General features: G+C 43.9%; 1 protein-coding gene across 3 annotated transcripts in view; it reads left to right on the forward strand.

The window, feature by feature from the left end:
- Nucleotides 1-27,451, forward strand: part of LOC144754272 (G-protein-signaling modulator 1-like) — an 886,476-nt gene that overhangs the window by 325,776 nt on the left and 533,249 nt on the right. For all 3 annotated transcript variants that reach the window (XM_078641903.1, XM_078641902.1, XM_078641904.1), the window contains exon 2: nucleotides 25,784-26,005. In XM_078641903.1, coding sequence (XP_078498029.1) covers nucleotides 25,784-26,005 — 222 coding nt within the window. The remainder of the gene's footprint in view (nucleotides 1-25,783; nucleotides 26,006-27,451) is intronic.

A 27,451-nucleotide genomic window follows, 5' to 3' on the forward strand; every position in this document is an offset into this window, starting at 1 on the left:
TCTTCTGTGGGGTGACTGGGCAGACTTGTCTTGCCCAGTGCGTAGTGTCCTTTCTATCCGTTTTTATTTGAGAGATCCTTTGAGTCAGCCTCGCTGACCCCATTCGTGGTGATGGTATATTCTTTATGTCAGGAGGTGTCTGTGACTGACATGACAGGTTGTCTTGTGCGGTGATAAAGGATTCAAAAACATTAGTTTGAGATAGGTTGACCTTGATGGGGAGAAGGTCCTTTGGTTCTATGGCGTGTTCGAGTGATTGACGCCATGGCCGTTGTCGGGCCCATGACTCGGTCGACTCGAAAGATCGGACAGACATGCTTTCTGACTCAGAGACTTCCTTTGTCGATTTTCTCCGAGGACGTTCCAGTGGGCGAGTCTGGACCGATAGATCTTTGACATGAATAGGCCAGGACGAACTGCTCTTCACATCGGAGTTATCTTTAGGATGTTTCTCCGAGTACTTCTCTTGGAGTGTCTGTGGTGTCCTTTCACTGGAAAGGTTGCCCGCCACCCACGTGTTTGTTTCTCATGTTTGGTCCCAGGGTGTTTCATGTCTGCCTCGCTCGCCCGCTGGTAATAACTTCCTCTCAGTTTCCCCATTGTCTCGGCTGCCATGGAGGCGTTTATCATCCCTATTTCGGTGTCTGAGTGAATCAGTCAGTCTTATGCTATTGACTTCTTCTTCCCACTTGTTTTGTGTAGTGGTGTCTGTGCTGCAGGTGTGATGTGTTCTGCTGCTTGATGCTTCCTCGTACTCATATCCCGAGTTTGTTAGGCAGTGCGGTACTTGGGAGTGGTTGTGTATGAACTTCCACTGTTGACTTGACTGGTCCATTCATTCATAGTTTCTCTTTTTTGCCCGTTTGTTGGGCAGGCGATCTGTCCCACTTGACACGTTATCGTCTTCAGAATAGTTTGTGCCATGCTTTGAATGACTCCTTGATGTTGAATAACTCCTTGAGGTTGTTGACTCGGAGTATTCTATGTCCCTTTGTCTCTCCCATTGTCGTGTCTCTGATCTACCTTCATCCTCCCTCTGTTTGGTTCTATTTGCTTCCTGGACTTTATTCCCAGGCATGAGTGATGTCTCTTTCCTGGTATACTTGGTTCTTGCATTAAGGTGCAATTTGTTTGATCTGTCTCTTGCATTGATCCGCACTCCAACATCAGCCTTCCTGATAATTTCTTTTAGTGACCAATGCCCTCGAAGAATCTTGTGCTTCGTGCTAGAACTTGAACATCCTTCAATTATCCGGAGCCGAACTGCTTCCTCATTTGTAAGTGTGTTGAAATGGCAATACTGTACCAGACTTTGCAGCCAGATGAGGAAGCTTGGCAATGTTTCTCCTGGTTCCTGCCGTGCTTTGTTGAAGGCGATGCGATAATAATCCACATCTGCTTGTGCATGGAAATGTGAACGTAACTTCTCTTGGAGTCTTTCATAGGTCTCTGTGTCCTTTTCAGAAAATGTGTTGATCAAGCGTCGGCCTTCATGACCCACTAGCTGGAGAAGTAACATTAGATATTTTCCGTCTCTTCGTTCACCGATTGCGTCAAGAAACTCCTCCAGTGATTCTAACCACCGGTTCCATTTGGGACTCAGACTCTGGGTGTCAGTCTGTGTCACTGGGGGTGGTATTCCAATGCAGGGATTGGACCTCTGTGTTGCCTTTCCCACCGCCATGAGAGATAAAGATTCTGTTCTGTTACAGTCACAGGACTGTTCACTTTGCTCCCCGTCTTCTTTGCAGACTCTCTGCAGCCGAGATCCTCAGTCTGGTCGTCTGCTTGGAGGTCAGTAAACTTTGCAGCTAGCTCAGTATGCTCCAGTGAGTGAACTTGGATTTCTGGAGTTCAGGCGGGCCACCACTCAACTACCTGTGCGTGACTCGTGGCTCTCTTTCTTTAGAGTCGTATGCTAGCTGCAGGTGGTTGATGGCTCTTTCACGATGATGCCTGACACATTTGACATCTCTTTCATTCATGTATCTCTTCTGGACTAGCACAGGTCCTCCGCTCCCTTCGCTGACGAGAGAAGGCTTCCTCACTGCTTGTGTTTGTCGCATTTACGGTTTGTGCAGACTTAAGCTTGTTCTCAGCGCGTCCCTTGTACTTGCCAGTGTCCGCTATATTTATTGACCCTTGACTCCTTTCACGTCACGTTGCTCATTTGCATTCATTGGTTACAATCGATGCGGTCTTCGCTTACTTGGAACTGTCTTCTGCAGTTCGGTCCTCTTCTGGGTCTTCAGCAGTTCTGCCCTCTTCTGGTCGTGATCGATGTTATCTTTGTTTATCTCAGGCACTCGCTTAGGCTTATGCATCTGCTTCTTACGTCTACTTGCATTTGCAAGCGCTTGTCTGTGTTGACCCTTGTGTTCGCTTGTGCTTGTTTACTGTAGCAGATTTACATTTGCTTATACTTGTTTCCTTTGTCCACTTGCATTAACTTGTGCTTGCTTATTATTTCTTACTGCCAGTGCTTGTTGTCTGAATCACACAGGGATGTCCCTCTGGGTTGCCTGACTTCAAGATGGCCGCCCGGAAATCTCACTCTCCACGAGATTTGGGATACATTCAGTCTCCAGCTCACCGAGTCACACCAGACACTCACCGGGAGCTTTTTCCACGGCCAGCAGGTCTTTTCCAGCACAGCCCACGATCTTTGGCCACTTTCCACCCTTCAGGTAGGCCAGGGATAAGCTCCCGACTTCTTCCTTTTGCCCACGTGCCGTCTCTCCCGCATCAGGGGTGAGCCCCGACGTCGGCAAAATCGGTGCTTCTCTTAGGGCGCCTCCACAGGGGTCCCTCGCTTCTCTGGACACCCCTCACTCCTCAGGACGCTTCAGGAGAGCTGGGGTGGGCTCCCAGTTTCCTCTTTGACATCAAACCCTCCAGGGGCACTCCTGGTGCACTCGCGCTGTTTGGCGCGAACCAGCGCTCTCGGGGTTGTAGCTGCAGCGCTCAGCCACGCTGGTCATGCGGGGGCTCTACACGATCACCTGATCGTGGGGCTGCTCATTTACCACTGGCCTCAGTCTATGGGCGGCTGCTTCGTGGGGCACATGGGTCGCAACGGCGACCACGTCCTTGCTGGTGCCCGGGACAGGGCTTCTTTCTTGTTCTGCAGGGGATGGCAGGTCACCTGATCCCACCCTCGTCGCCAGTTGTCATATCGTGACATTCAAATAGAGACAGACGCTTAGTCTATGTTTTATACTGCTGAGCTTTATTCATACCTCTGTTCCAGTCCCTGTCCCTACTCTATCTGCCCCTTTCCTGTCCTCGCTCCTCCTCTTCCCCTCACCCCTTAGCTCCACCCATGCCCAACCACTAGACTGCTTCACGATCTCACACCCTTCTTGCTGTAGTGCCTGGGTTTACCTATCTACTGAAATCCAGCAGCTGCCAGCACTGATCAGTGGTAAGAAGGCAGGAGGGAGGGAGATTGATGGGGAAGCGAAAATATATATTTTTTAAAAATAAAAACGTACCTTATTGCCGCTTCTTCTCCTCCATAGTTCTCCCTCGCTCGGCCACAGGAAGCACACCCATGCGGCCAGTCAGCCAATCACAACGCTGCCTTAGCAGAATTGTGATTGGCCTGAGCGCCATGTTTCAGTGCTCGGACGCTTACTGGGGGCCTGGGCATGTTCTCCATTTAGGCTGTAATGCAGCCTGCACGAAAACATGCGAAGTGCACAAGACTGTTTTGGGCGGCCCGGCCAAGCACTCATTGCGCACTTTAGGAGGGTGCTACCCTGCCTCCTTCCCCTAATACAAAGCGGCAGAAAGAGGAGAAAATAAAATGATAATTACGCATGTTATTATCATTTTATTTTCTCTTTGTGTCACTGCAAAAAAGCCGTGAGGCGACGCTCCTCCGCCCTAGCGGAGGAGCCGCCACTGCTGAACTCTGTGAAAAACGTTAAACTTATTTAATTGAATAATGTCACAGATTCATTCTTCTTTTCCTTCACAGCCGACCAGCCTACACCACCTACCAGCTGTTTACTAATGTTTAGTCAACTCAGTCTCTATGTCGTAGCTATTAACTGAGTTCACTCCCTTCACTCTGGACTTGGTCAGCGTTAATCTTCTGGTAAGCTTTTCTGGGTGTCTTTTGGATTTGGCGAAGTTTTAAGGACTAGGGGCCAGATGCATGAAAAGAGCATTTTCCGATTCTCAAATAGCGATTTTTACCGAATCGCTATTTGGGAATCGCAAAATGCTATGTATGTATGAATCGCCAAAGATTTTACAATTCCTTTATATTACCTAATAGTGATTCAGTAAATAGTGAATCGCTATTAGGTAATATGACTCAGTTCGTTCAGGTGAGAATGGTTTTGCATTAGCGAATTTTCGATTACCTAATTGGTAATCGCAAATTAGTGAACGCAAAAGGTTTGCACATGTAAAGCGCATACATGCCCTAGGGGCATGTGTGAGCAACATGGCACCTTGAAAAATGCATTTTTGTACATTTTTCAAAATTCGCACATGGTAACCATCAACTTGAAGTTGATGGTAATTAGCGTTGCCTAAATGCACAGTTCGCATTTAGGAAAGACTTCTTACATGTGCAGTAGAGATTCGCAAATTGTGATTCCCTATTCACATTCGCAATTTAGGTAATCGCAAAAAATTGCGATTACCTAAATTGCGAATACAAAGCCTTTCATACATACCAGGAAGCCTTTTTGCATTCACAAATGGCCGAATTTGCGATTCGCCCCGTTTGTGAGCTCAAAACACTTTCATACATCTGGCCCTAGATGCTGTGTCTGTTATTCCTCCACATGCAAAACCTTGTCACTTTCTACTGCTTCTGGTCTTTGTTCTGGAAAGAAGACAAAAATCGTTCGCCCTCGCTCACAAAATCAAATGCAGATCGCCTTTACATGCCAATTACAGGACAGCATTGTCCCTTCCCCTGAAGGCCAAGATAATTCAAGCAATTGTCTTACTTCTTGGAAACGTTTTCTCTTTCTTAGATGCCACAAAGGCATCCTGGACCCTAGGCAGAGTCAGTTGTTGCTTCAGTAGATGACATAAGGTGGAACTTGGACTCCGGAGAGCCAGCAGCGTGTGTGGTTGGACGTATGCACCGCACTTGACACACTCCATCACCCATCCTTCTCTCCCGGCTAGTGGGAGTGGGGTCGCTTCTTTGTGACAGCGAGCAGGATGTTGCACTTTCTTCTTTTCACCTGTTATTCCATTTTATGTAGGTTGCCATAAGGCTCTGACCTCTACCCTGTTCAACATTTACACCCCCCCTTACAGATTTCATAGCAGGTCACATTATTCAATTCTATTTTATGTCTCTAATACTCATTTTGCATATCCATCAGAGGCTTTTCAATCCTTCCTCAAACAATTGCCACCTATATGTTTCCAAATAATTCAAACTGAAAGTAAACAAACTTAAAGTGTAGCTCCATCTATCTGGTGACAATTCCTGGTAGCCAAAACCTTGCTATTCTGATCAGCGATCAACTATTGTGTAAACTACAGATTGCCAAACTTTGATCTTCTTGTTACTATTCTTACTAAAGTTCTTCCTCTTCCTTTTTCTTCACATTAAATGATGACTCTGTCCCTGTGATGAGGTTTCTACCTAGACTTTGACACCGTTTATCTTTTTAGGTCTCGCGTGTAGCGTTGCAGCGCAATGCGCTGCAACACTCTGCGAGAACTCTTGTAATAAAGGAGATTTTAGAATGGGGCTTTAAGCCCCACCTATCATTTCCATTGGCTGGCGTCACCGTTTATGCTAAACGGTGGTTAGGCCATCGGAACTAAGGGTTTTTGGTTCATGCCCTTTCGCCTGTGAGCCGGACTGGCCCGCCTGCTTTGCTGCTGTCGCAAAGCGCTTTCTTATCTTTATGGGGCCATGTGTTACACACATGGCCCCATAAAGATAAGAGATCCCCATGCTCCGGCTGCAGCGCGGTCCTCCTTTCACTTTCAGGACCGGGCTCGTTCTGTTGTAGTGTAGCTCCTATTTTCCCAATAGGCTCTGCGCATTGGAATAGTACCTACAGCAGTAAAGGCCTAGGCCAGACGTTAACTAGGTCTACTACTGTCGATACTAGACTTAATTTTTGGGTTTGCCAGCTAAGCTCAGAGTTCGCTAGAAACTTTCTCGAATGTTCAAGGAAGGATTAACTCCCCTGATTAGACAAGAAGGGATTTAGTTTCTGACAACCATAGAACATGACAACTTTGCTCTCCCCTAATCAAGAGTCAATCTCATGAGTCGTGTGAGCACAAGGCAATTATTTTACTCAGTCAGTACGTGCATTCTTAGTCTCATCAGAATGTAGAGAAAAGGAAGAGACGGGCGTGTTCAATAAAAGATGTTATTTATTGATCAGTCTCTTTTCTCGTACAAGAGAAATGGATCGATATTATTGCAATACTTATAGTTAAGTAAAGTGCATATATTAAAAGCAATAGTATAAAATAATACTGTAAAAACATTGATATGGTTTCTGAGCCATATGATGTTTAAAATGATTAAAATATATTTACATACACATATACATTTGACTAAACGTACTCAACTGGTGTTTCTAAATACGCCTACCCCGTGTACCTGAACTAAGTCTAATGCGTGGGCGGGAATAGAAAGTTACAGTTTAAGTTAAGTTTGTTTTTGCCAAGTGAATAACTAAAGAATTCTCTGTGAGGGGTTATTCAGTTCTGTACCTGGAATTTAGGATGGATGAGGAATGGTATCTCTTTCTCTGCTCTCGATATTCCAGGCTGCCTGCGAGGGCTGCCCAGAAGCGCCGGTGCTGGGTCTCTCGGCTTGAGATAGCAGCGCGTCTCTCAGCGCATCAGGAAGGCGGGGCTGCTGCCTGCGGGGTCTGCTTCTGCTCTCGGCTTCGGCAAGTATGGCTGCTCCGTCTTGTCACCACGCGTGTGTTTGCATAGGGCAAGGTCGGCAATATTTATACCTTAAAGGTGCCGAGATTGACGTAAGGATGGACATAGGTACGTCAATAAAGATGTCATACGACTTGCTCGTTAGCACATTCTTTTGCAAAAGTTCTCTGTGAAATCAAAACAATGGCCGCACGGATTTTCCAGGTTGTCATAGGTTTGATTTGTTATGAGAACGTCGTATGCCTTATCAGGGGCTGGAGGAATGTCGCTTGTCTAATTAGATCTCAAGCGTTATGACCTAATCAGATAACACGTTCCTGTGCCGTAGTGTGACTGCGTCAGATAACGGTATCTGCATCATGGGGGATTTCTTGCCTCATGGGCTGACTGTTAGTTAACTAGCTAGGTAGTTTAACCAGAATAGGGTCAGGAATAGGGGGATCGATTCAGAACCTATAGAAATACACGACACCCACTCCACGCTAACTATGGTCATATCTACTAATCTATGCATAGTATAACATAGTACAACATACTATAGAGTATAGTGTATACCTTACCACCCCAAAATACATAAATGCATTTCGAAATTTTCAAATATACTGAAAAATTGCAGTCATATATATTGTATGCACTTAAGCTATGAATTAAATGCAAAAGTAAACACGCATTGTTATGCATTATTGCTTTTTGGTATATGAGAAATACACATGAAATGGCTCTTAATATAGCTATACAGAAAGGAAGGTCGAGACCATTTCATCACATAATAAAATATTTGTGAACATACCAGCGGGCAGCTAAAGTCTATATAAAGTATCTAAAATAGAAATCTTAGTTCTCTAGGAATAGTTTCTTACTTTAAGCAGAAGATCAGTGTCCCGGGGAAAAAATATATAGAAAAATATTTTAAGGGCTTGCTGAAAAAAGTTGCTGTCCGTGAACTGGATTGTAATTGTTCATGTGACTTTATTTTTAAAGGTTGAAGGCCGAATTCAGGGAACGCCGTGTGCGAGTTTACTCAAAAGTCTCTATTTCTGTTCCGGAGAGAACATCATATCATTCAGGCTTTCGAAAAAACTGTCAACAGCTTCATGGGAAAGTTCCACTAAGTCGGAAATAGGGGTAACCATGCATTCGTGCGCATGATTGTCTCCATTGACATTCTGATTTGCATTGCTGACAGAAGGTCGTACCTGTTCGATGCTGCTTTCATCTTGAACTTCACTACTCTTCAATCGTAGTGGTGAAGATTCCAGGAATGCCGTCATCAGAATTGGCAGCCTTTGAGGGCAGCACAGTGCGTGAACCTTGGTAGGAACCAACAGTGTATCTGCATCCACCGGCGCATCCGATTGTAGCGTCAGACAGGTGTCTAACACGCATTCTTCTCCGCATAGCAGACACCTTAGTACAGGTAAAACACACCTTTGCCACATTGGTCGAAATGATAGAAACCAAGTCATGTTTAGGTCTCTAAGCCGGGAGAGTCCCAGGATTTTTGATATCCGGTCCCGGTATCCAATGGCTAGGATCGTATCTTCCATTGTCGCTAGAGTTTGATCTGTGACATGGGTTGCCATAACGAAATATAAGGACTAGGAATAGGATTCCTGCAATTAGTCCCAGGATCAGGGGAAGTCCGCCAAAAATCGAATGGACGAAATCTGGAAAAATACCCAGTATGGCTTTGAATGGTGTTAATGCCATCGAAAATACTGTCTTAAATACCTTTGAGACCCCAGTGGTATCAGAAATATTTAAGATTTCGCTCAGGATTTCCGCGAAATGTACGGGGGAATTAGTTGATAATAATGTATGTATCTCTGCAGTCGTCCTTGCGACTTGTAGATCATACGTTTCTTTAGATGACGTGAGCCTTGTAGGCGTCTGAAGAAGCACTGTTTTCATTCTGCTTAAAGTGTCTATTCGAATAGAAGTAATTTTCAAACCGGGCCATGCCCTTGCCTCCCTGTCTGGTAAGGAGCTGGGGAACAAAGAACGTCCACAGCACTTGACCTTCGCCGTCGTAGTGACGAGATAAGGAGTCCCGGGCATAAGACTGCAACATCTGCGGTCTACAATAAGAATGTAACTCCCATTATAGAGTCTTTGAAAGAATGGTTCTATTTCAGTTGCAGGTGCGCCTTGCTGGTGACATGAAAGGTTGTATGAATTCCCTTCACAGGCTCCGTGCAAACTAATACCGTTACACAGAAGCGTGCCGCTTAGTGACATAGCACAATTGTTGCCACTAAGAAACACTTTCTGTCCTTTGTTACTGACACATGCATGTGAATAGGGCAGGTTCCAAGTTGTTTTAAGGTACCCCTTTCCCAATTTCTCGTACATGCCAGCCTGTATATATTTTTGGCAGTATTGAAACCTGAAGGTTGAGATTGGAATATTTATGATTCCGTGTATTATCCATTCACTGACAGGTCGTTCTGACATTGTCATTGGTAATCTTTCTAGTTTTTCAATGCTCAAGATTGTATAATCAGCACCCTTTTGCGCCATACCGATTTGTCTATCAGTAAGGTTAAAGATTTGGAATAGTGACGTTGTGTTGATTAAACGCCAAGGCACATAGCCTGAACGCAGATTTTGTAACGTCCAGCCAAGCTGTACAATAGAACGCAATTGTGACTGACCATGTAGTAATAACAGTAAGTCTTGCGATAATATGTCGATTGCTGAAGACACAATGCTGTCCAATGAAAAAATTCTGGAGGACAGAGTCATTAACCCATTGTCCACTACAGAAAGTGATTTTTCCAAATTAATACGGTCAATTTCCCGTATTCTTTCTGCTGTCTCAATTTGAGTAACCTTCCAGGCCTCATTGTATGCTGCATATACAGAGGCTGCTATGAAACGCTTTTGACGCTGTTTGCGTGGTCCCAGTATGAAATCACGCAAGTCAGCACCATCAGTAAGTAAAGTTAGGTGTTGCTTAATTTCAGGCAGTGTGGAAGTTTGTAGCCATTGAAGGCATAATTTGCCCACACTGTAGGTTGTTATTATCCCTGGGTGATGTCTTTGGGGATATCTAGGGTCTGGCCTGGTCATTTTGAAACCCTGTGTTTTATTCAGGAATCTATCTTGACAGTTATTTGTATCTGTGGGCCAGATCAACCATTGTTTCCAATCAGGATGTGTTCTGTTTTGGTTAAGTATATGGTTTATGTCTATTTCTTCATCTGTATCAGAGCTATTGCTAAACATTGTTGGCTTTGGAATAGACAGGTTATTTAAATCTTTGATTTTGGCTAAGCCAAGACAGGTGGTTTGTTGAACAGTGTCATTTAAAAATATCATTTGTTCTGGGATCATGCAGGCTCTAAACAAAGCTTCTAAACCCTGTACTTGCCATTCTTTTGTACCCCAAACACTTTTCAAATCAACATTTTTGTCCCAATAATCAAATCCAAAAGTATTCATTTTTTCAAAGAATGAATCTGAATATATCAATTTTGTGTTGGTTATCATGGTTTTCATCCCTGTCTTGTTTGACAATTTGTAATAAAATGTTTCAGCATTAGTTATGTTAAAACCTGAAAAATATGAATATTTGTCATAAACGGTTCTAGAGCTCCCTTTTGGAGGTGTAGCACAATGTTCCCATTGATTATAATTTAAAACATTTCTAGGTTGTGCAGATTTATGCAAGAAATGGTTACCATAATGGTTATAGCAATACATACTATCATAATTTGTAGAACCTTGCAAATAATCATGTTTTGTAAATTTAGCAGACATTACTAAGTCAGACATCATATTGTTAATACTTTCAAAGTCCCAATCATCAGCAAATGAGTTTGGTTTTGCAAAGTCACTCAAGGAGATCTTGATTTGGTGTGGATATTTCAGGATCTCGACCGGACCATAAATTTCATAGTCAGTGTTGTCCCAGGCTACCCCACCAGGTATTGGATTGGCTGTGAAGTTGGCTGAAGAAAGTTCTGGAGAAAGTTCTCTTTTCTCGACGTGTGAAGATGTGTGTGGTTTGAGGACCAAGTTGATGTTCTGACTTGCTGTGTCCATTTTAGCATATTTTCCCTCAATGAAGCGTCCCAAAGTAAATACCATGATGAGCCAAAGTATGAGGATAAATGCACCAAAACCCACCCAAAATTCAATCCATGGAGAAACCAGATATGTTTCTTTCAGTTGTTTCAAAAGTTCCTTAGTTTTGTCTTTAAAGGATTTTGATGATGGCTGTGTCTTTTGTTCGCTGAAACCTTCAGAGGAATCATCGAAGTTGATGAAGTAACCAGATGCAGTTCTGTCAATTGTTCCAATTGGTTCAGGATTTTTGTTTTTTGCATTGTCACTTGGTACTTCAGTATAGATTGGTGTGTCTCTGCTAAATGTTTTTATTTGGGTTTTCAGAGGTCTTAGTTCTATTGCATTGTTGCATAGTCCTTGTTGTTCTTCTGTAGGCGTTTCGAATGTGATGAGCCTCTTTGATAGGACCTCTGTACTGGTAGCAAACCTTGGTGTTCTGCTACTTATTGGGAGTCCACTTGGCCTACTATTTGTTATCGGCCACATGTTGTGGTTTTACCAGGTCGATGGATACAACTCGGTTCTCCTTTTTACCAGCAAGTGGCGGTAGTACAACTGATCTTGTCCCGTTGACAGACAAGACAGGAACTGCTTTTCTGTAAGAAGGCCCAAATTCCTTCTTTACCGCGATCTTCTCCCTGACTAGATCCCCGACTTTTGGAATCCAGACAGGTCTTGCTGGGACAGGTGGTGATTCTTCAGTGGTTGTTGGCTGTTGTTTCAACTGTATGTTGCTCAGGTCTTTTCTTGTTTTGTTTAAGTCCTGCAAAATAGCCAAACGGTCTTTGACATCAAAGGTTTTTTCTATTACCACTGAAGTCTGACTATCAAGGTCAGAGATCAACATCCTAGTTCCGAATAATAATTCGTACGGACTGAATCCCTTCAGAGAATTTCTTGGCAAGTTATTTAGACTACGTTGGACACTTATTAGATGTTTGACCCACCCAGCTCCCGAACCTAATACCTTTGCCGTTATAGATTGCTTTATGTCACGGTTTTTTCTTTCAACAATTCCGTTCCCCTCAGGGTGAAATGGACAAGAGTACCGCAATTGCACGCCCATGCTGACCATGGCCTCCTTATAAGCCCGAGAGCTAAAAGCAGGACCATTGTCCGAATGCAGAATGCCAATTGCGTATGTGCCGATAAAGACTCGCAAATCTTTTATAACAGTTCTGGCGTCAGCCGTTCGCTGGGGCCACATCCATATGAATCTCGTGCATGAGTCCACTGCGACCAAGATATATTTATAGTTACCATCCCTTTGTAAGGGACCGCAGTGGTCTAGATAAACACAGGCTAATGGTTTATCCGAGATTAGAAGGGGCGTCTGTGCTGGACGTCTCACAGTTGATACTTTCATTTTTTGACATATTTCACATGCTAGAACATAGTTCCTTGTTTGTCTTCTCATTTGTGGCCACCAGTATCTCTGTTTTAATAATGATACAGTGGCTGAGACGCCAGCATGGGTAGAAGCAAGCCCTTCGTGTGCCGCTATTATCAGTCCTAACCTATGTTCCATGTTTGGAATTGCCCTATCCCCCACTCCAGGGATTCGAGCAAAAGGAACATTGTTTGTATCAGTTATGTATGAGTATTTTACTGGAAAGCCTTTAGGGAGTGGTTCTATCGAATCCTTTTCTGAAGCGCTGACAGCTTGTAATATTTCGCTGTCTATTTTTGTTTTTGACCGGGTGACGGCAGCTACGGAAGCCGTTTGCACAGCTGCCTTCGCGGCCTCATCAGCCAATGAATTCCCTGCAACGTGAACGCCATCACGTTGATGACTCAGTGTATGTATCACGTGAGTCTTTGGTAGTTCTTTTTGTAAAAGAGCTACTTGTTCCCAGAGCATTTTATGCTTGATTGTGCCACCTTTCGCATCCTTGAAACCATTCTGAAGCCAGATCTGCAAGTATTCATTATAAGATTGAACGCAATAATACGAATCGCACACTATGAGCGTGGGGAATTCTCGATCGGTATTTTCAAGCGCCATCTTGAATGCTAGTAATTCAGCTCGCTGAGCTGTACAATCTCCTAGGGATTGTGTTTTAGTGAGGGTTGGTTTAAATTTCCCTTCGTGCCAACGACCTTTAACAATCGCGCACGCAGCACTGTAAGCTTGTTTACCCCCTACTGCGGGTTGTGCTGATCCGTCTGTATATATTATACAGCCGTAGTCATCTAGAGGCAGAATTTCGGTTGGCGGAGGACATTCAAATTCATATTGGAGAAATTCTTGTGTTTTTAAATAAGGATCAAATTCGTACATCACGTCTGTTGCAGCAAGAGAGTTAGCCCATTGTATCCATCTTGGATGGAGTGCTTTAGCATTTGGAATGCTTGCCTTTGTTACCGCCTCTAAGGCTGGTATTGGTGTCACGATTATTATTCGTTTACCTTGTGCCAGGGCTCGTTCTTTTGCTATAGCTGTCTGTGTTGCTGTAAGAATTTTTTCCGTTGGGCTAAATTTCATTTCAGCCTTAGTGTACAAGTGTGATTTGAATGCAATTGGTACCTTTTCTCCCTCATTAGAGGTCAGGTATGTGAATCCGCATCTCCCTGGGATGACTCGGATCACAAGGTTGCGTGTATTATCACGGGTTTCTAATTTTGTCTTAATTAGCATGTCTGTTTGTAAGGATCTCAAAATTTCTGTGTGTGTTTGAGTCCAACTGGATCTTTTAAAGTCTGGTTTAATTAGATCGTAAAGGGGTTTCACCCTTTCTGCGTAATTTGCAATGTATGTTCTTCCGAAATTTAGGAAGCCTAAAATTGACTGTAGGTTTTTTAGTGTTTTAGGAGCTTGGATAACGGCACATTTCTCTAGGAAATTGTCTGCCAGGCTTTTACCTTCACTTGATAGCTCATATCCTAAGAATAGGACCGTCAGATGGGCAATTCTGGACTTTTTGAAGTTGAATTTGTAACCCTCTGCAGCGAAACCAAGTATTATGGTGTTCACTCTTTTCAAGTGAGTCTCCAAGTCATCATCTGTTAAGTAAATGTCATCGACATAAGATAATGCTTCATCATCATATAGTTGTAGTAATTCTGTTACTCTCGCTGAGAATACCCCCGGGCTGTTCTTGTACCCCTGGGCTAACCGACAGAATTGTTTTTGAGTGCCATTTACTGAGAAAGCTGTTAAATATCTGCTCTCTGGTGCTATGTTTTGACAAAAGAATCCGTTGGATATGTCCAAGGTAGTTTTGTATTTTTTGCGCACTATGTTATTCATTAGTGCAGCACTGTGTGAGTTTTGCACTGCAAAAGTTTTGCAACATGTGTTAAGATGTCGGTAATCCAAAACTAGACGATATGAATTGTCTGGTTTGGAGACCGGAAACAAAGGGTTGTTCATTTGTGAGGTGCAAGTTTCAATCACCCCCTGGTATTCTAGCTGATCTAGTATTTCATTTACTTGTTTTTTAGCTTCTTGCTTAATTGGGTACTGCCTTTGTGCAGTTGGTTGTGATTTTAACTGGATTTTGTGAGGAGGAGAATCCTCATCCCATCCTACATGATTTTTATATAAAGCAGGTGCTAAGGCCACTGCCCACTTTCTAGCAAGTGTGTATTTTTTATGAATCTGGATTTGATTCGAGAAGGCAGGCATAATTACTTCTTCGCCATGAGGGCACTCCCTGACAAACTCTGGTGGCCAGTCTTTTTCAGCTAGAAGGATGTCATAACCCTTTGAGAGGTTATCCCAAAATAGTCCCCTTATTTTCCTAGTCTTATCTCCCTCTATACGTAATGTTATCTCGTATATTTTGTGGGGCTTGCTAACTCTGGTATCTGCAGTTTCCACTTGAAGGTATTCATTCGTGTCCACTGTCTCCAGATGATTCATAAGGACTTTGCGAGCTATGCTCACCTCTGCTGCGCTGTCTAGCATTGTCTGAGCCCACTCTCCGTTTTTCAGTTGTGTCCTCAGTATTCTCGGCATTGTTAACTACCTTGATACTGGCTACCTTCTTTTTTGGAAATTGTAATTTCTTTTTCAGTTGAGCAGGTTCCTTGTCTTTGGACTTGGCGTGCTCTTCTGATCGTCCTCTTCTTTCCGATTTCTGCGAGGAATTCTGAAAAGATTGAGAGGGACGTGTATCAATGTCTTGATATCTATCAGGTTTTTTAATATTATCCCTATTTCTAAGGTTATATCTATTCCCAGAGGGGTCACTCTGGGGTGACCTTTGTCTCGGGTTTGGAGATTTCTCTCTTCGCCTAGGAGACCTTCCTCTGGACTGGAATTTCTTTTCTTTAGGATTGGATTGTTTGTTCCCATCCCAGTTCTTTTTTGGTGAATTATTATTATTATTAAAAAACATTTTTTCTGGACTTGTAGTCAGTTGCGGTTTTACTGGTATTCCACCTAGACTATCTCTGCCTAGTTCTTCATAGGATTTTTCTATGATTCTGGCAATTTCAGCTGGTTGGTCTGCTATATCTGTCTCTTTTAACCTCTGGCGGATCGCCACGTTTGCTGCTTCACCTTTTATGTTGGCTAATAATATAGCCGAGACCTGCTTGAAGTCTTTCAGTAATTTCATACCAAGAGTTAAAGCAGGTTCTGGACCGTATTCATCTTGAATTTGTTTTAGCACATCTGTTATCACCGAAATGGATGGGACACCGTGTGTTTTTGTATAGATGGAAGCAAAGACTGTACCCCAAGTGTCACAGTCCTCAATGTGTGGTGCGATTCCCATTGGGAGACATATAGTCAGAATCCTGTGTTTTTCTAATGGGGTGGTGTCAGGAAACACCGCCTCTATTTGGGTAATTTTCTGTGCCAACCAGAATGGTATTTGTTCCCGTTTAGCTGGAACTTTACCTAGGCAGGATTGGATATTCTGTGGTGTAATTTTATTTGTGTTCCCCTGGTGAGGGGTCAGCTGTGGTAGTTTAATCGCTGGCTGAATTGTTGAAGTCCGCATTACATACTGAACTAATTGTCTGTGAATTTTTAGTAGTTGTTTTAGCTGTATTAACAGCTCTGCTGCAGGCATTCTTTCGATGTCTGGATGTGGTGTGTATCCGGCTAGGACCGGCCACGTTGCTCCTGGTCTTCCTAAAGGACCGAGCCTTGTAATGTGATTGTTATGTTTTAGGGCGCCATCAAATAAGAGCAAATGTTCTTGGAATTTGAGTGGTACTTCCACCTCCTCGAAAGGAGTGTACGTTTCAGGTGGTTCCTCTACTTTGTAATAGTGGAAGTACTTTGTTACAGCATTTGCTGCTGGAAAATGTATCCATGTATAGTATACCTCTGTCTGCCGATATTCGTGTGCCTCAATTACGAATATGACTGTGCCACCTCTAGGTGTCAGTCCATTTTCTATAAGTTTTAAGGTTATAGATCTCCTTTTGGCGACCTGGATGAGTATTATATCCGGGTCTGCTGTTTGCATGGTAGCATCAGCATCTGCTATTTCAGTAGCTAATCTAATTGCCTCTCTTTCATCATCACTCTCTGCCATTTTACAGACAGGATGGTATTATGTTTGTTTGCAGATCAGGTTTCTTATGGAAACAGAGATTAGATGCACAATATTCTGGAACTGTTTTATCCTTCAACGTTGACTAGACCAAGAACCATACATAGGAGTTCCCTCCTGCGAGGTTTTGGAGGATATAATAACCTTTCACCCACTCCAGACGTCTTTGGAGTATTTGGGAAAAGGGGTCTGAGTGAGAAAGCACGACTGAGTTACTCTAAATGTCTTACGTTAGTTTTATCGCCCTTTCCAAACGCGTTGGGCGCCATGTAGTGTAGCTCCTATTTTCCCAATAGGCTCTGCGCATTGGAATAGTACCTACAGCAGTAAAGGCCTAGGCCAGACGTTAACTAGGTCTACTACTGTCGATACTAGACTTAATTTTTGGGTTTGCCAGCTAAGCTCAGAGTTCGCTAGAAACTTTCTCGAATGTTCAAGGAAGGATTAACTCCCCTGATTAGACAAGAAGGGATTTAGTTTCTGACAACCATAGAACATGACAACTTTGCTCTCCCCTAATCAAGAGTCAATCTCATGAGTCGTGTGAGCACAAGGCAATTATTTTACTCAGTCAGTACGTGCATTCTTAGTCTCATCAGAATGTAGAGAAAAGGAAGAGACGGGTGTGTTCAATAAAAGATGTTATTTATTGATCAGTCTCTTTTCTCGTACAAGAGAAATGGATCGATATTATTGCAATACTTATAGTTAAGTAAAGTGCATATATTAAAAGCAATAGTATAAAATAATACTGTAAAAACATTGATATGGTTTCTGAGCCATATGATGTTTAAAATGATTAAAATATATTTACATACACATATACATTTGACTAAACGTACTCAACTGGTGTTTCTAAATACGCCTACCCCGTGTACCTGAACTAAGTCTAATGCGTGGGCGGGAATAGAAAGGTACAGTTTAAGTTAAGTTTGTTTTTGCCAAGTGAATAACTAAAGAATTCTCTGTGAGGGGTTATTCAGTTCTGTACCTGGAATTTAGGATGGATGAGGAATGGTATCTCTTTCTCTGCTCTCGATATTCCAGGCTGCCTGCGAGGGCTGCCCAGAAGCGCCGGTGCTGGGTCTCTCGGCTTGAGATAGCAGCGCGTCTCTCAGCGCGTCAGGAAGGCGGGGCTGCTGCCTGCGGGGTCTGCTTCTGCTCTCGGCTTCGGCAAGTATGGCTGCTCCGTCTTGTCACCACGCGTGTGTTTGCATAGGGCAAGGTCGGCAATATTTATACCTTAAAGGTGCCGAGATTGACGTAAGGATGGACATAGGTACGTCAATAAAGATGTCATACGACTTGCTCGTTAGCACATTCTTTTGCAAAAGTTCTCTGTGAAATCAAAACAATGGCCGCACGGATTTTCCAGGTTGTCATAGGTTTGATTTGTTATGAGAACGTCGTATGCCTTATCAGGGGCTGGAGGAATGTCGCTTGTCTAATTAGATCTCAAGCGTTATGACCTAATCAGATAACACGTTCCTGTGCCGTAGTGTGACTGCGTCAGATAACGGTATCTGCATCATGGGGGATTTCTTGCCTCATGGGCTGACTGTTAGTTAACTAGCTAGGTAGTTTAACCAGAATAGGGTCAGGAATAGGGGGATCGATTCAGAACCTATAGAAATACACGACACTGTAAATATTATGTGCCCCCAAGAGTACATTTTTATTACCAATTTTGAAATTAAATGGTTTTTACCAGCACAAACCTGCAAATGTAGGACGGTTCATGATTATGCGAAATGACAAATAGATGTTATGGTTATTATACATCTTTGGAACCATTTGTTATTTTTTTGGGGGGGGGGATTTTACCTTTAATGTATTTGTATCATATTTGTATTTTTATGACTTTGAGAATTTGCCTCAAGTCTTAAGGCCCAATTTAGAGTACCCTGCCAAACTCTCGGTCCAGAGGTGTCATTTAGAGATGAGCAGATGTTAAGTATTCTTTTGTTCGACCCAATGGGGGCTCCGTCGATGGAATGTTTCCTCAGATGGCCTGACTGGGTAGGGGTCATTAGAGGAAGGACATTTTACTGCCCACTCTATTTAGGGTGGCCAGTCTAATATCTTTTTTTCCTGTCCTTCACTGCCAGGAAAGACTCCCACACCATAGCCCATGATGTGGGGTCGGCAGTTTTTTTGTTTTTCAGCAACAAACTCTCACTTTAGGAGAGTAATCCTCTGCCGCCATTTTGTAACTTTAGCAATGCTAATTATTGTGATGTCATCTGAGTCAGGGTCAAGTGACATTCTTTCATCAATAACTCAAGTTCATAGGTCTTATGATGTTACTACCAGTGGAGCAATGGAAAGCAAACTGTGTGTGACGTCACTTCCGCTGGCATCCTGGTAAATAAACACCTATGCGCAATTTGTACAAGCACAAATAAGCTTTATGAATCAAACATTTTGAAATGTCACCTTTGTTTACAGTATGTTCGCACATTGTGGACACAGTGAATAGCATGTTAATGAATTGGTTCCCCTAATGATGATTAGAAAGAAGAAGTTAATCATATGAATTTAATGAAAGTATTGATTCTTCTTGATTTATGCTAGATGGGCTTGCATTTCATTCTAGTACAAGTAACACAGAAATGGTGCATTCATTTAATCACACAAACACTAGGTTTTTAATAAGACAATTTACTCCTGATATTCTGGGGTCCGACCTACTATAGATCCAGAGCAACTGGGCCAAGGCTTCTCTGGGAGGAGGCAAACACAGGAGGGGGGAGGGGGGTGGGTAACAGAGGCTCACAACTCAAAATACGCTCAAATTAGGGATTGTCCAGTCAAATACTTGCTTTTATGAAAAAATTAGTATTTATATACAAGCACAAAATAAAATACAACATTCACAAACAATACATACAGTCCCCTGAGATGAGGGCTCTAGTGTTTCATAGGTGGATCCCTGATTCCCACTCCCCTCTTGCTGCTGGTAGTGGTTATTCTCCATTTGCTGTAGGCGAGGCCCACTCTGACTTTTTCTTAAAGTCAAAAGTGTTCCAGCACTTACACGCTATACGGCAGGCAAGTTCCACTGGGCCGCTAGGCCCATAAATCAGTATTACCTGCACCAGCAGGACCCGAGCAGCTGGAGTCTCTGAGCGCCCGCTTCATGGGATCTGAAGCTTCAGCCACTGTCTCCAGTAAGTTCCTCATACATGGCACAGCGGGTGCAGTGGCTAGGGAGTTCTGGATGCTCCTCCTATGCTGGTAAGTTTCTTCATTTCCTCCTCACAGGTGAGGGAGCTGCGAAGCTCCTGGTCCTCAGTCATGGATTGGGTCTGTTCGGGTCACCACAGCGACCTCCTCCTTACGACTACAATCTTGACCAGTGCATGATCCATTCCTTGTCCTGGTGCCCACCCCCAGGCATGTGGGGTCACTGTCCTCACTTTATATATGGGCAATGGCCTGATCGGCACAGCAGTCTTCACGGCAACTCCACCTGGCATACGGGGCCACCAACTTAGTTCTGCACATGTGCTATATCCCGATCGGCACAGCAGCAATCTTCCCGGCAGCCCCACCTGGCAAAAGGGGTCACTGACTCACAACCTTCACACGGGCAACAACCTGATCTGAGCAGCAGTGTTCACAGCTCACTTCATGCTGCTCTCCTTTGGCATACAGGAGCCGCCGACTTTTCCCTGCAAACGGCAACAACCTGATTGATGCAGCCGCTGTCTCCTCACACGTCGCTAAAGGGATCCAATCACTAAGATAACTCACTCAATCTCTCTCACTCCAAAGCTCTCCTGTTCCTCTCAGTGAACACTGGTCCGATCAAGCAGGCAGGCACTGGTACTCCAGGGGCAGGTGGTCTATTCCCTGGATGATGTCCCCTCACCTAACTGGGAGGCTAACCATCCAGGTCACAGGCAGAAGTCTTGCTGAGCACACCTGGGCTGGCTGTTGAGAGTTGGCAATATTGGGGACCTTCAGCTCTCCTTCCTAAGGTCCATTTCCAGGTACCAAATGTGATTTAGAGTCTTTGAAGTTTATGTTGGTTGGGGTCCACTTCCTTTGATATGCCCTCTCCCTTGCCCCCACCTTCTTCCAGAAAGCAGTCTTTCACAGCAGGAGCGACTCCAAATCTGAAGGCCCCACAACTCAGGCCATGGAAGTGACTAGATGCTCACACTTGGATGTCAGCCAGTGATATGTGCATCAAATGGTTACCCTAGAGCCTGAGCCCTACTCTTTATGATTCTCTTATCAGCCCCATCTACGTCCTGATGTGCTTAGGCTCCTTCCTAGTGACCTCTCTATATCAAAGAGCATCCTTTGAAGTGCACCGCAGAGTCTGGGTCTCTCTTCCCTCAGTGTGTCCCACCCAGCTCACAGGGATGCATCAATAAACAAGTCTGTGTGGGTGAACTCCTCTACTTCCTCGTGTTCCTCCAGTCAACCCAAGGGTCTCCCAAAATGGAACCCAGAGTCTTTCATGTAGTGTACGATTCACAGGAGCACATGCACCCAGAGCATGCATGTAGCATACATGCGCTGTACATCACCACACCCTTTATGTTTTGTAGCACTCACAGGCTCACATACAGCTAGCACATGAACATAATATACACGCACTGCACGGCACTGCATCATCCCTGTATTGTACCATTCACAGGCACACATACACCCAGCACATGTATACCACACAGGTACTGTGCAGTACTACACAACAAACCGCTGTAATGGAGAGTTAAGCAAACAGCTGCAAAATGTTACATGAGTGAACCCATATGCCTCACTCTAGTGAAACCGGCAAAAAGGACCTGTTCAATCCTACTGATGACTGCACGGTGTACTGCCACCACTCCGCTTTTACTGCCTAAATCCTGGTAAAGGCAGCATCCTTCCACTACTGTGAGGGTAGTGCTTTGGACGCCCCTCCCAGCTTAAAAAACAGACTGCAATCAGTGAAACAGGCCTACGCTGTGATGCACACACAGGATCTATGATCACCCATGACAACAAACATCAGCACTAGGGATAAAGACATCATTACAGTTGGGGCACTCAGGGCACGGGTGCATGTCAGTCAGCATGCAAGGGACTTTTCTGTCTCAACAAAGTGAAACACATTTACTTAAAACAAAAAAATCACCTCAAATACACTTTTAGCATGAACATTTTTATGGAAAATATACCTTGTTGTGTGGGCGTGCCTGTATGTGCATGGGTGCATGCGTGTGCGCATAAACAATACGTTGCACTTGAAGAGAACTAGCGAGTCTACTGCAAATTTGCTACACGCTTTATTTACCCCTAGGAGTTTCTGCACATATGTGTTTGTTACTTCTAAAATATGTCACATTCTACTTCACCTCCTAAGTCACTCCTCTCTGTTCTTCAGTCGCCAGTGGCATCATTTGCCCGAAATTATAAGGTTAGCAGTTGTGACATCATACAGTCAGGACCAGACTGGCTGTAGCGGGCACCGGGCAATCCCCCGGGGCGTCGCACGGGTGGGGGGGGCCGGTTTTGGGCCCATGGGGGCCGATTTTGTTAGAGGGCCTTTAATCGGCCCTGTAACAAATTCGGCCGAAAACCGGCCTTGATTAAGAGCTCGGCGGCACCCCCGACCCCGGGAGGGAGGGGGTGCAGGGGGGCAGGGGGGATGGTGGCGGCCGAGCACTTTACTTTGCCAGTGCCGGTTTTGTTTCCCAGTCCGGCCCTGCATACAATGTTACACCTTGATGAAATAACAGTCGGTGAAATCACAGAACCTTTGAATTGAATCATAGTCCTAATTAGGAGCACAAACCTAGAAAGATAGGAAAGGAGGTTGAGCGCAACTGAGTTGAACTCATCTGTAAATGTAAATGTAAATGTAAATGTAGTTGAGCTTATATAGCGCACAGCTACCCGCAGTGGGTTTCCCAGCGCTTGCTTAGGGAACCCTTCCTGGTATTCCCCTGTGAGATAGCAGGGTATCCACAAGGTGAAAGTCAGGCATCCCGCCGCGAGGGGCCGTTGTGGAGATTAAGCAAGCTATTGCCCAGAGTCGCAGAGTGTGAACCCGTGAGTCGAGGAGGCACCGGAGCGAGAATTATGGAGTCCGTGGAATTTTTAGCCCATGACCCGCCGAGGCGGGGAATTGAACCCTGGTCCAGGACCAATCTCAGCTTCCGGGTCTGCTGCCTCTAACCCCTGAGCCACACTTCTCCATCTGTGTGGCACGGATGTGATAGTCCATTCTGTGATGGTTGAATGAAATCCGTCTTCAGCTGTTCTCTCTTTGCAGCAGGGAAGTTGCATACCTGATATGTTCTTTTATATTCTTGGACTCTACCGTGAGCAGTGTTGGTTTCAGTTTTGTTTCTTATGTGTCACTTTTTTCAGTTCCAATGCCATGATGTTCTGGCTCCTTGCATGGTGCTGGCCTCCACAGATGCAGTTTCTCCTCCAGGCAGGGAGGTGCATACTAGCTCCTACTTTGTACTTGATGCATTCAATCTTAAACATGATGTAGGCTTGGAGGTGCAGCCAATGTAGCTCTCTCAGGGTGGAAGAGATCTGGAATTTCTTGACGAAGCGTGTTGTTTCGTGGTGGACGTTCACGGTGGTTTTCAGGTGGCCATGGATTAGGGTGAGAATTGTGTGGCATCAACCAGATGCGAGAGGACCAGACCTTCCATTCAACTCTCATTTTCCGAAGCTCGGCTTCAGACAGATGAAAGTTGACTGTCTGCAGAAGAGTGAGAGCTGGTATCTAGCTGCCTTCAGCTTCTTGGTTGCATGTGGCTTGAAGGAGAGATTGGAGTCAGTGCTGAAGGCAATAGTTTATGCGTTTTTGGTGAGTTGAATTTTTCACACCTGCTTGTGGAGAGCAATTTTTGATCCATTCTCATTTAGTATCAATCTTTGGCAGAGATGAGGGGCCACCATATGTGCATGTTAATAATAGTTTTTGAAACCTCAATGGTATATTATGTTAATAACGGTAAACAACCTTTACAACGCAACTTTTACCACGCATTGCCTTTACAACGCAACTTTTACAACGCAAACCATTACAACGCATTACGCTGGGGGGCGCTCTAGGATAGGGAATAGGTTTAATGTACTATCCAACACCTTCCCTACTATCCACGGGGACTGGAGTTGGAATAGTAAATTAAACAATTCACTAACCAGCGCCTAAAAGCACTATGCGTTGTAATGGTATGCGTTGTAAAAAACGCGTTGTAAAAGCATGCGATGTAAAAGCATGCGTTGTAATGTCATACATCCGTTAATAACTAATAATAAATAACCAGCACAAACTGCCACCTACTAAACCATAAAAAACTGAAGGCAAGCTCACTTTTAAACAATCTCCAGTCAGACTGGGCTAGTGGGCGAGCAGCAACACAACAGGGGAGGATCAATTATTAACTCTAGCTATATTCTGCCAATGCAGGCACCATTTTCCAACTTTTTATAATGAAGGTTGTGTTTTTTTACTATGGCAGGAACAGGTTTGTGTGGTACCAGGGATCTGTGATTTGATATATATACGATACTTTGAAAGATGAGGTTTTATTGTACCAGCAATTTTATTGTGTTTTCTATAATCTAATCAACCATATCTTAAGCATTGAAAGAACCATAGAATGTGTTGTGGTAATGTGAGATATGCTTATATATGTGAGAGAAAATTTAAGGTTTGAGGAGAGACGTATGTCACAGAATACATTGTATGATAGGATACATTAAGTGAAAATATGATATTGCACGAGGTTCGATAAGCAAGGTTTTTTTGTAAATTGCAGAGACCACCGAAAAGCTGAAAATAGCATGGATCTTTGGGGCGCAAATCAAAGTAATATTTTATACAATGCCCAAGTTATGATAACTGGTGACAACTCCTACGTAGCAGCAAATGGAGCTGGCATTGGGCAGAAGTCACCGCCAATCACAAAAACCGATTGAGTGATGTTCAAAGGCCTTGCTGGAGCCAACATCATCACTATCTGTGGAAGGACTGGGTGGTAAGATCCTATTTGTGAGGAGGCATCACCCTCATGCTAAAGCTGCCCCACCTTCAGTCCCTGCCTCACCCTACTGCCAAGTCAGAAATATATAGACAGAAGAGACTGGTGGAAATCTGCCAAAAATCATAACAACCATTTGCTTGTCTTATTTTAGGTGTTTGTGTTATGGGGAAGTAGCATGGGTCTGCCTTCTTCTGTCCTGCAGCCTGTCCCTCCATTCCTATTTAGGAGAGCCATATGACCCCCTCCACAGGTGGGATGTTGCAAGACTCCACCCTAAGGAGTGAAGACATAGATGGTCACACAGACATTTCCAGGCAGGTGGAAAGATGGACTGGTGCCTGCTTACCTGGTTGGATAAGTTGTATGTAGTCTTTCTCCACCTGAGCTTTGCCTCCCAGAGGCAACACTGATGGCTGTTTCAAAGCTTTGTGGGCTACCGTTTGCCATTCTCCTACCTTTTCACAACAGCTGTTTTTAGGAATAAACACATCTGCATGAAACAACTCAGCGTCTGAATTTCTGTCTAGCTGTTCATCAGAGTGGAATGTAAGCTCACTTTTAAACAATCTCCAGTCAGACCATACCGTGCCAAAATTAGGAAGAAGAACACGTCTATTTTTCTGGTTTCTCCTATGGCTTCTAGGCGCTTCATGCCAACTGATCCAAGTTGTCTCTAATTCCTCTCTTTAGGTGGAGCTGGACTGCTTTCATTACAGGAACAGCAAACTCAGGAAGGGAACTGTACAGGAAATTATACATAGAAGTAAAACGAAATAATAGAAATGAAAATGGCAAGTCAACAAACTAGAGATAGAAACTCAGTGTCTCAAAAGTTAAGCCAAAGTAGAGCAGCGCTATGTTCTTCTTTCTTCAGATACAGACTGTAGGCGCTACAGGGGACGATGAGTCCTCTGATCCTTCAAAGATGTATGCAGACCTGAACACTGCGTAGACCCTGATGAGGAAGGCGTTCCCCAAAACCCAAGAGATCAATTGAACCCCTAATGTTCAGGGGCAATCATAGATAGAAAGGTGACACCCCCAAGCTTAATGCATAGAGCAAATCCCAGGAGAAGAGTACAGAATACTGTTTTAATATGTATTCCATGATGTGCACACACGCACAGTTATATAAACTTATCGATGAATATTCCTTGTGTGTACAGTTATAGTTTAACACTGAGTTAAATGCAAATCTTAGGCCTTCTAGGTGGTCCAGTTGGCCAAGGATCCTGCACTGTTGAATTGAGGAAATCTCCTGCATGCTGCTAAGTGTTCCTATTTTGATTTTCACAGGATGGAGGCCTCGTGCCTTGAGCTAGCTCTGGAAGGGGAGCGACTGTGCAAATCGGGCGACTTCAAATCCGGCGCTGCCTTCTTCGAGGCTGCAGTGCAGGTCGGGACTGAGGATCTGAAGACCTTGAGTGCAATCTACAGCCAGCTGGGCAATGCCTACTTCTACCTAAAGGAATACGCCAAAGCCCTCCAATACCACAAGCATGACCTCACGTTGGCAAGGTAGGCATCTTCTTCGCATGAATAATAATGAACTGGCACAGAACCTAGGCCACCATCTGAATGAGGGAGTGACACAGATATCTGTCACTCTCCTATCCCCTAGTGTTGACTCTCGAATCTTCTTCGAACTGGTAACATTTTGTCACGTCTGACTTTAATGAATAAAGGGATCCCACATCTGCCTTTCTATTGGAATAACAATCTGCATTAAGCATTTTGGGATAGTATCTATGAAGTTAATTTCTGCTGCATTGGCATCGTGATTGGTGGGAAGGTGCGTTGGGAGCGACTGTCTATGGGCAAATGTAGATGGACGTCCATCTTGCCATCTTTGCCATCTAAATGAGATAACTATTTTCTCACAGAGGTGACTCTGCACAAGCGGGCCTCATTTCAATGCAGACAAACTTTTATCCTTAAAATTACCAACATCTCATTTTTTCACTTTGTAACAGAAATTACTTATATACTTTTGATGAGATTGCAAGCGTGGAGGCTGCTGTCCATTAGCCAGTTAATATTTCTGAGTTTGAATTATGTAAAGACATTCCAAACAGAGCTACATGCTCAATAATGAATTGTGTGTTCTGGATGCCCCAATGACTGTTAGTATGTGACTTTATTGTTTGTACATGGAGTTGAATACATACATTTTATCAATAACCATTCATGCCATTCAACAAAACTGCAGACGTCCCTTGCTATCTACCACTCTGCAGGGTGAAAGGGTTGTTAAGAATCCGTCTTCACCTGAAAGCATCACTACTGCTTATCCTGTGAGCAAGGGTGCTAGTTATAAGTTATCATGCTGGTTAGGATGGCCATGTAAGGCAATGTCAACAGAACTGTTTCTGCCCCTGGGTTTCATTTACCAAGTTAATGCCTGGGATTGGAAGGTCATACCTTTTGGTTTATGTAAGTACATCCTGTTCATGTAAATGATCATAATGGAAGAGAAATAAAGGTTTGGGTCAAATTGTCTTTGTTGGTTGGTTGGTGACTTTGTAACTTGGCAACCCATGTTCCAACTTTATATTCAGCCATTAACAACACGTTGAGTGATCCTATAAAAACAATATGTTACCACTCTCATGTCCCGCTTCTCACAATATCCTGGTTTCAGTAATCATATTTTAGCCAGACGCATACACCCCACACTGTTCATTGAACAGCAACTCGTGCTCAACACAGTTTAGCTACTGTAGAAATGTGTTCTGTCAAGCACTTTACTGTTCCTTGGGGCTGGGCCAAGCCACATCAAATGGCAAAACACTTTGCAAATTTCTTTTTTGTTTTTTGGTAGATGGCTGCATTTAATGTGTCTGCCTCGAAGGTTGCCATCCTTGAAAAGTTTTTTTCATAAATTAAATAAAATGTATTCAACAATGGCTGCTGTGATTGTGCACATCCACAGGGCCATATTTGGAGTCACATTTTATTTTTCCA

Source organism: Lissotriton helveticus, chromosome 5_1, assembly GCF_964261635.1.
Source record: "Lissotriton helveticus chromosome 5_1, aLisHel1.1, whole genome shotgun sequence".
NCBI classification, from domain to species: Eukaryota; Metazoa; Chordata; class Amphibia; order Caudata; family Salamandridae; genus Lissotriton; species Lissotriton helveticus.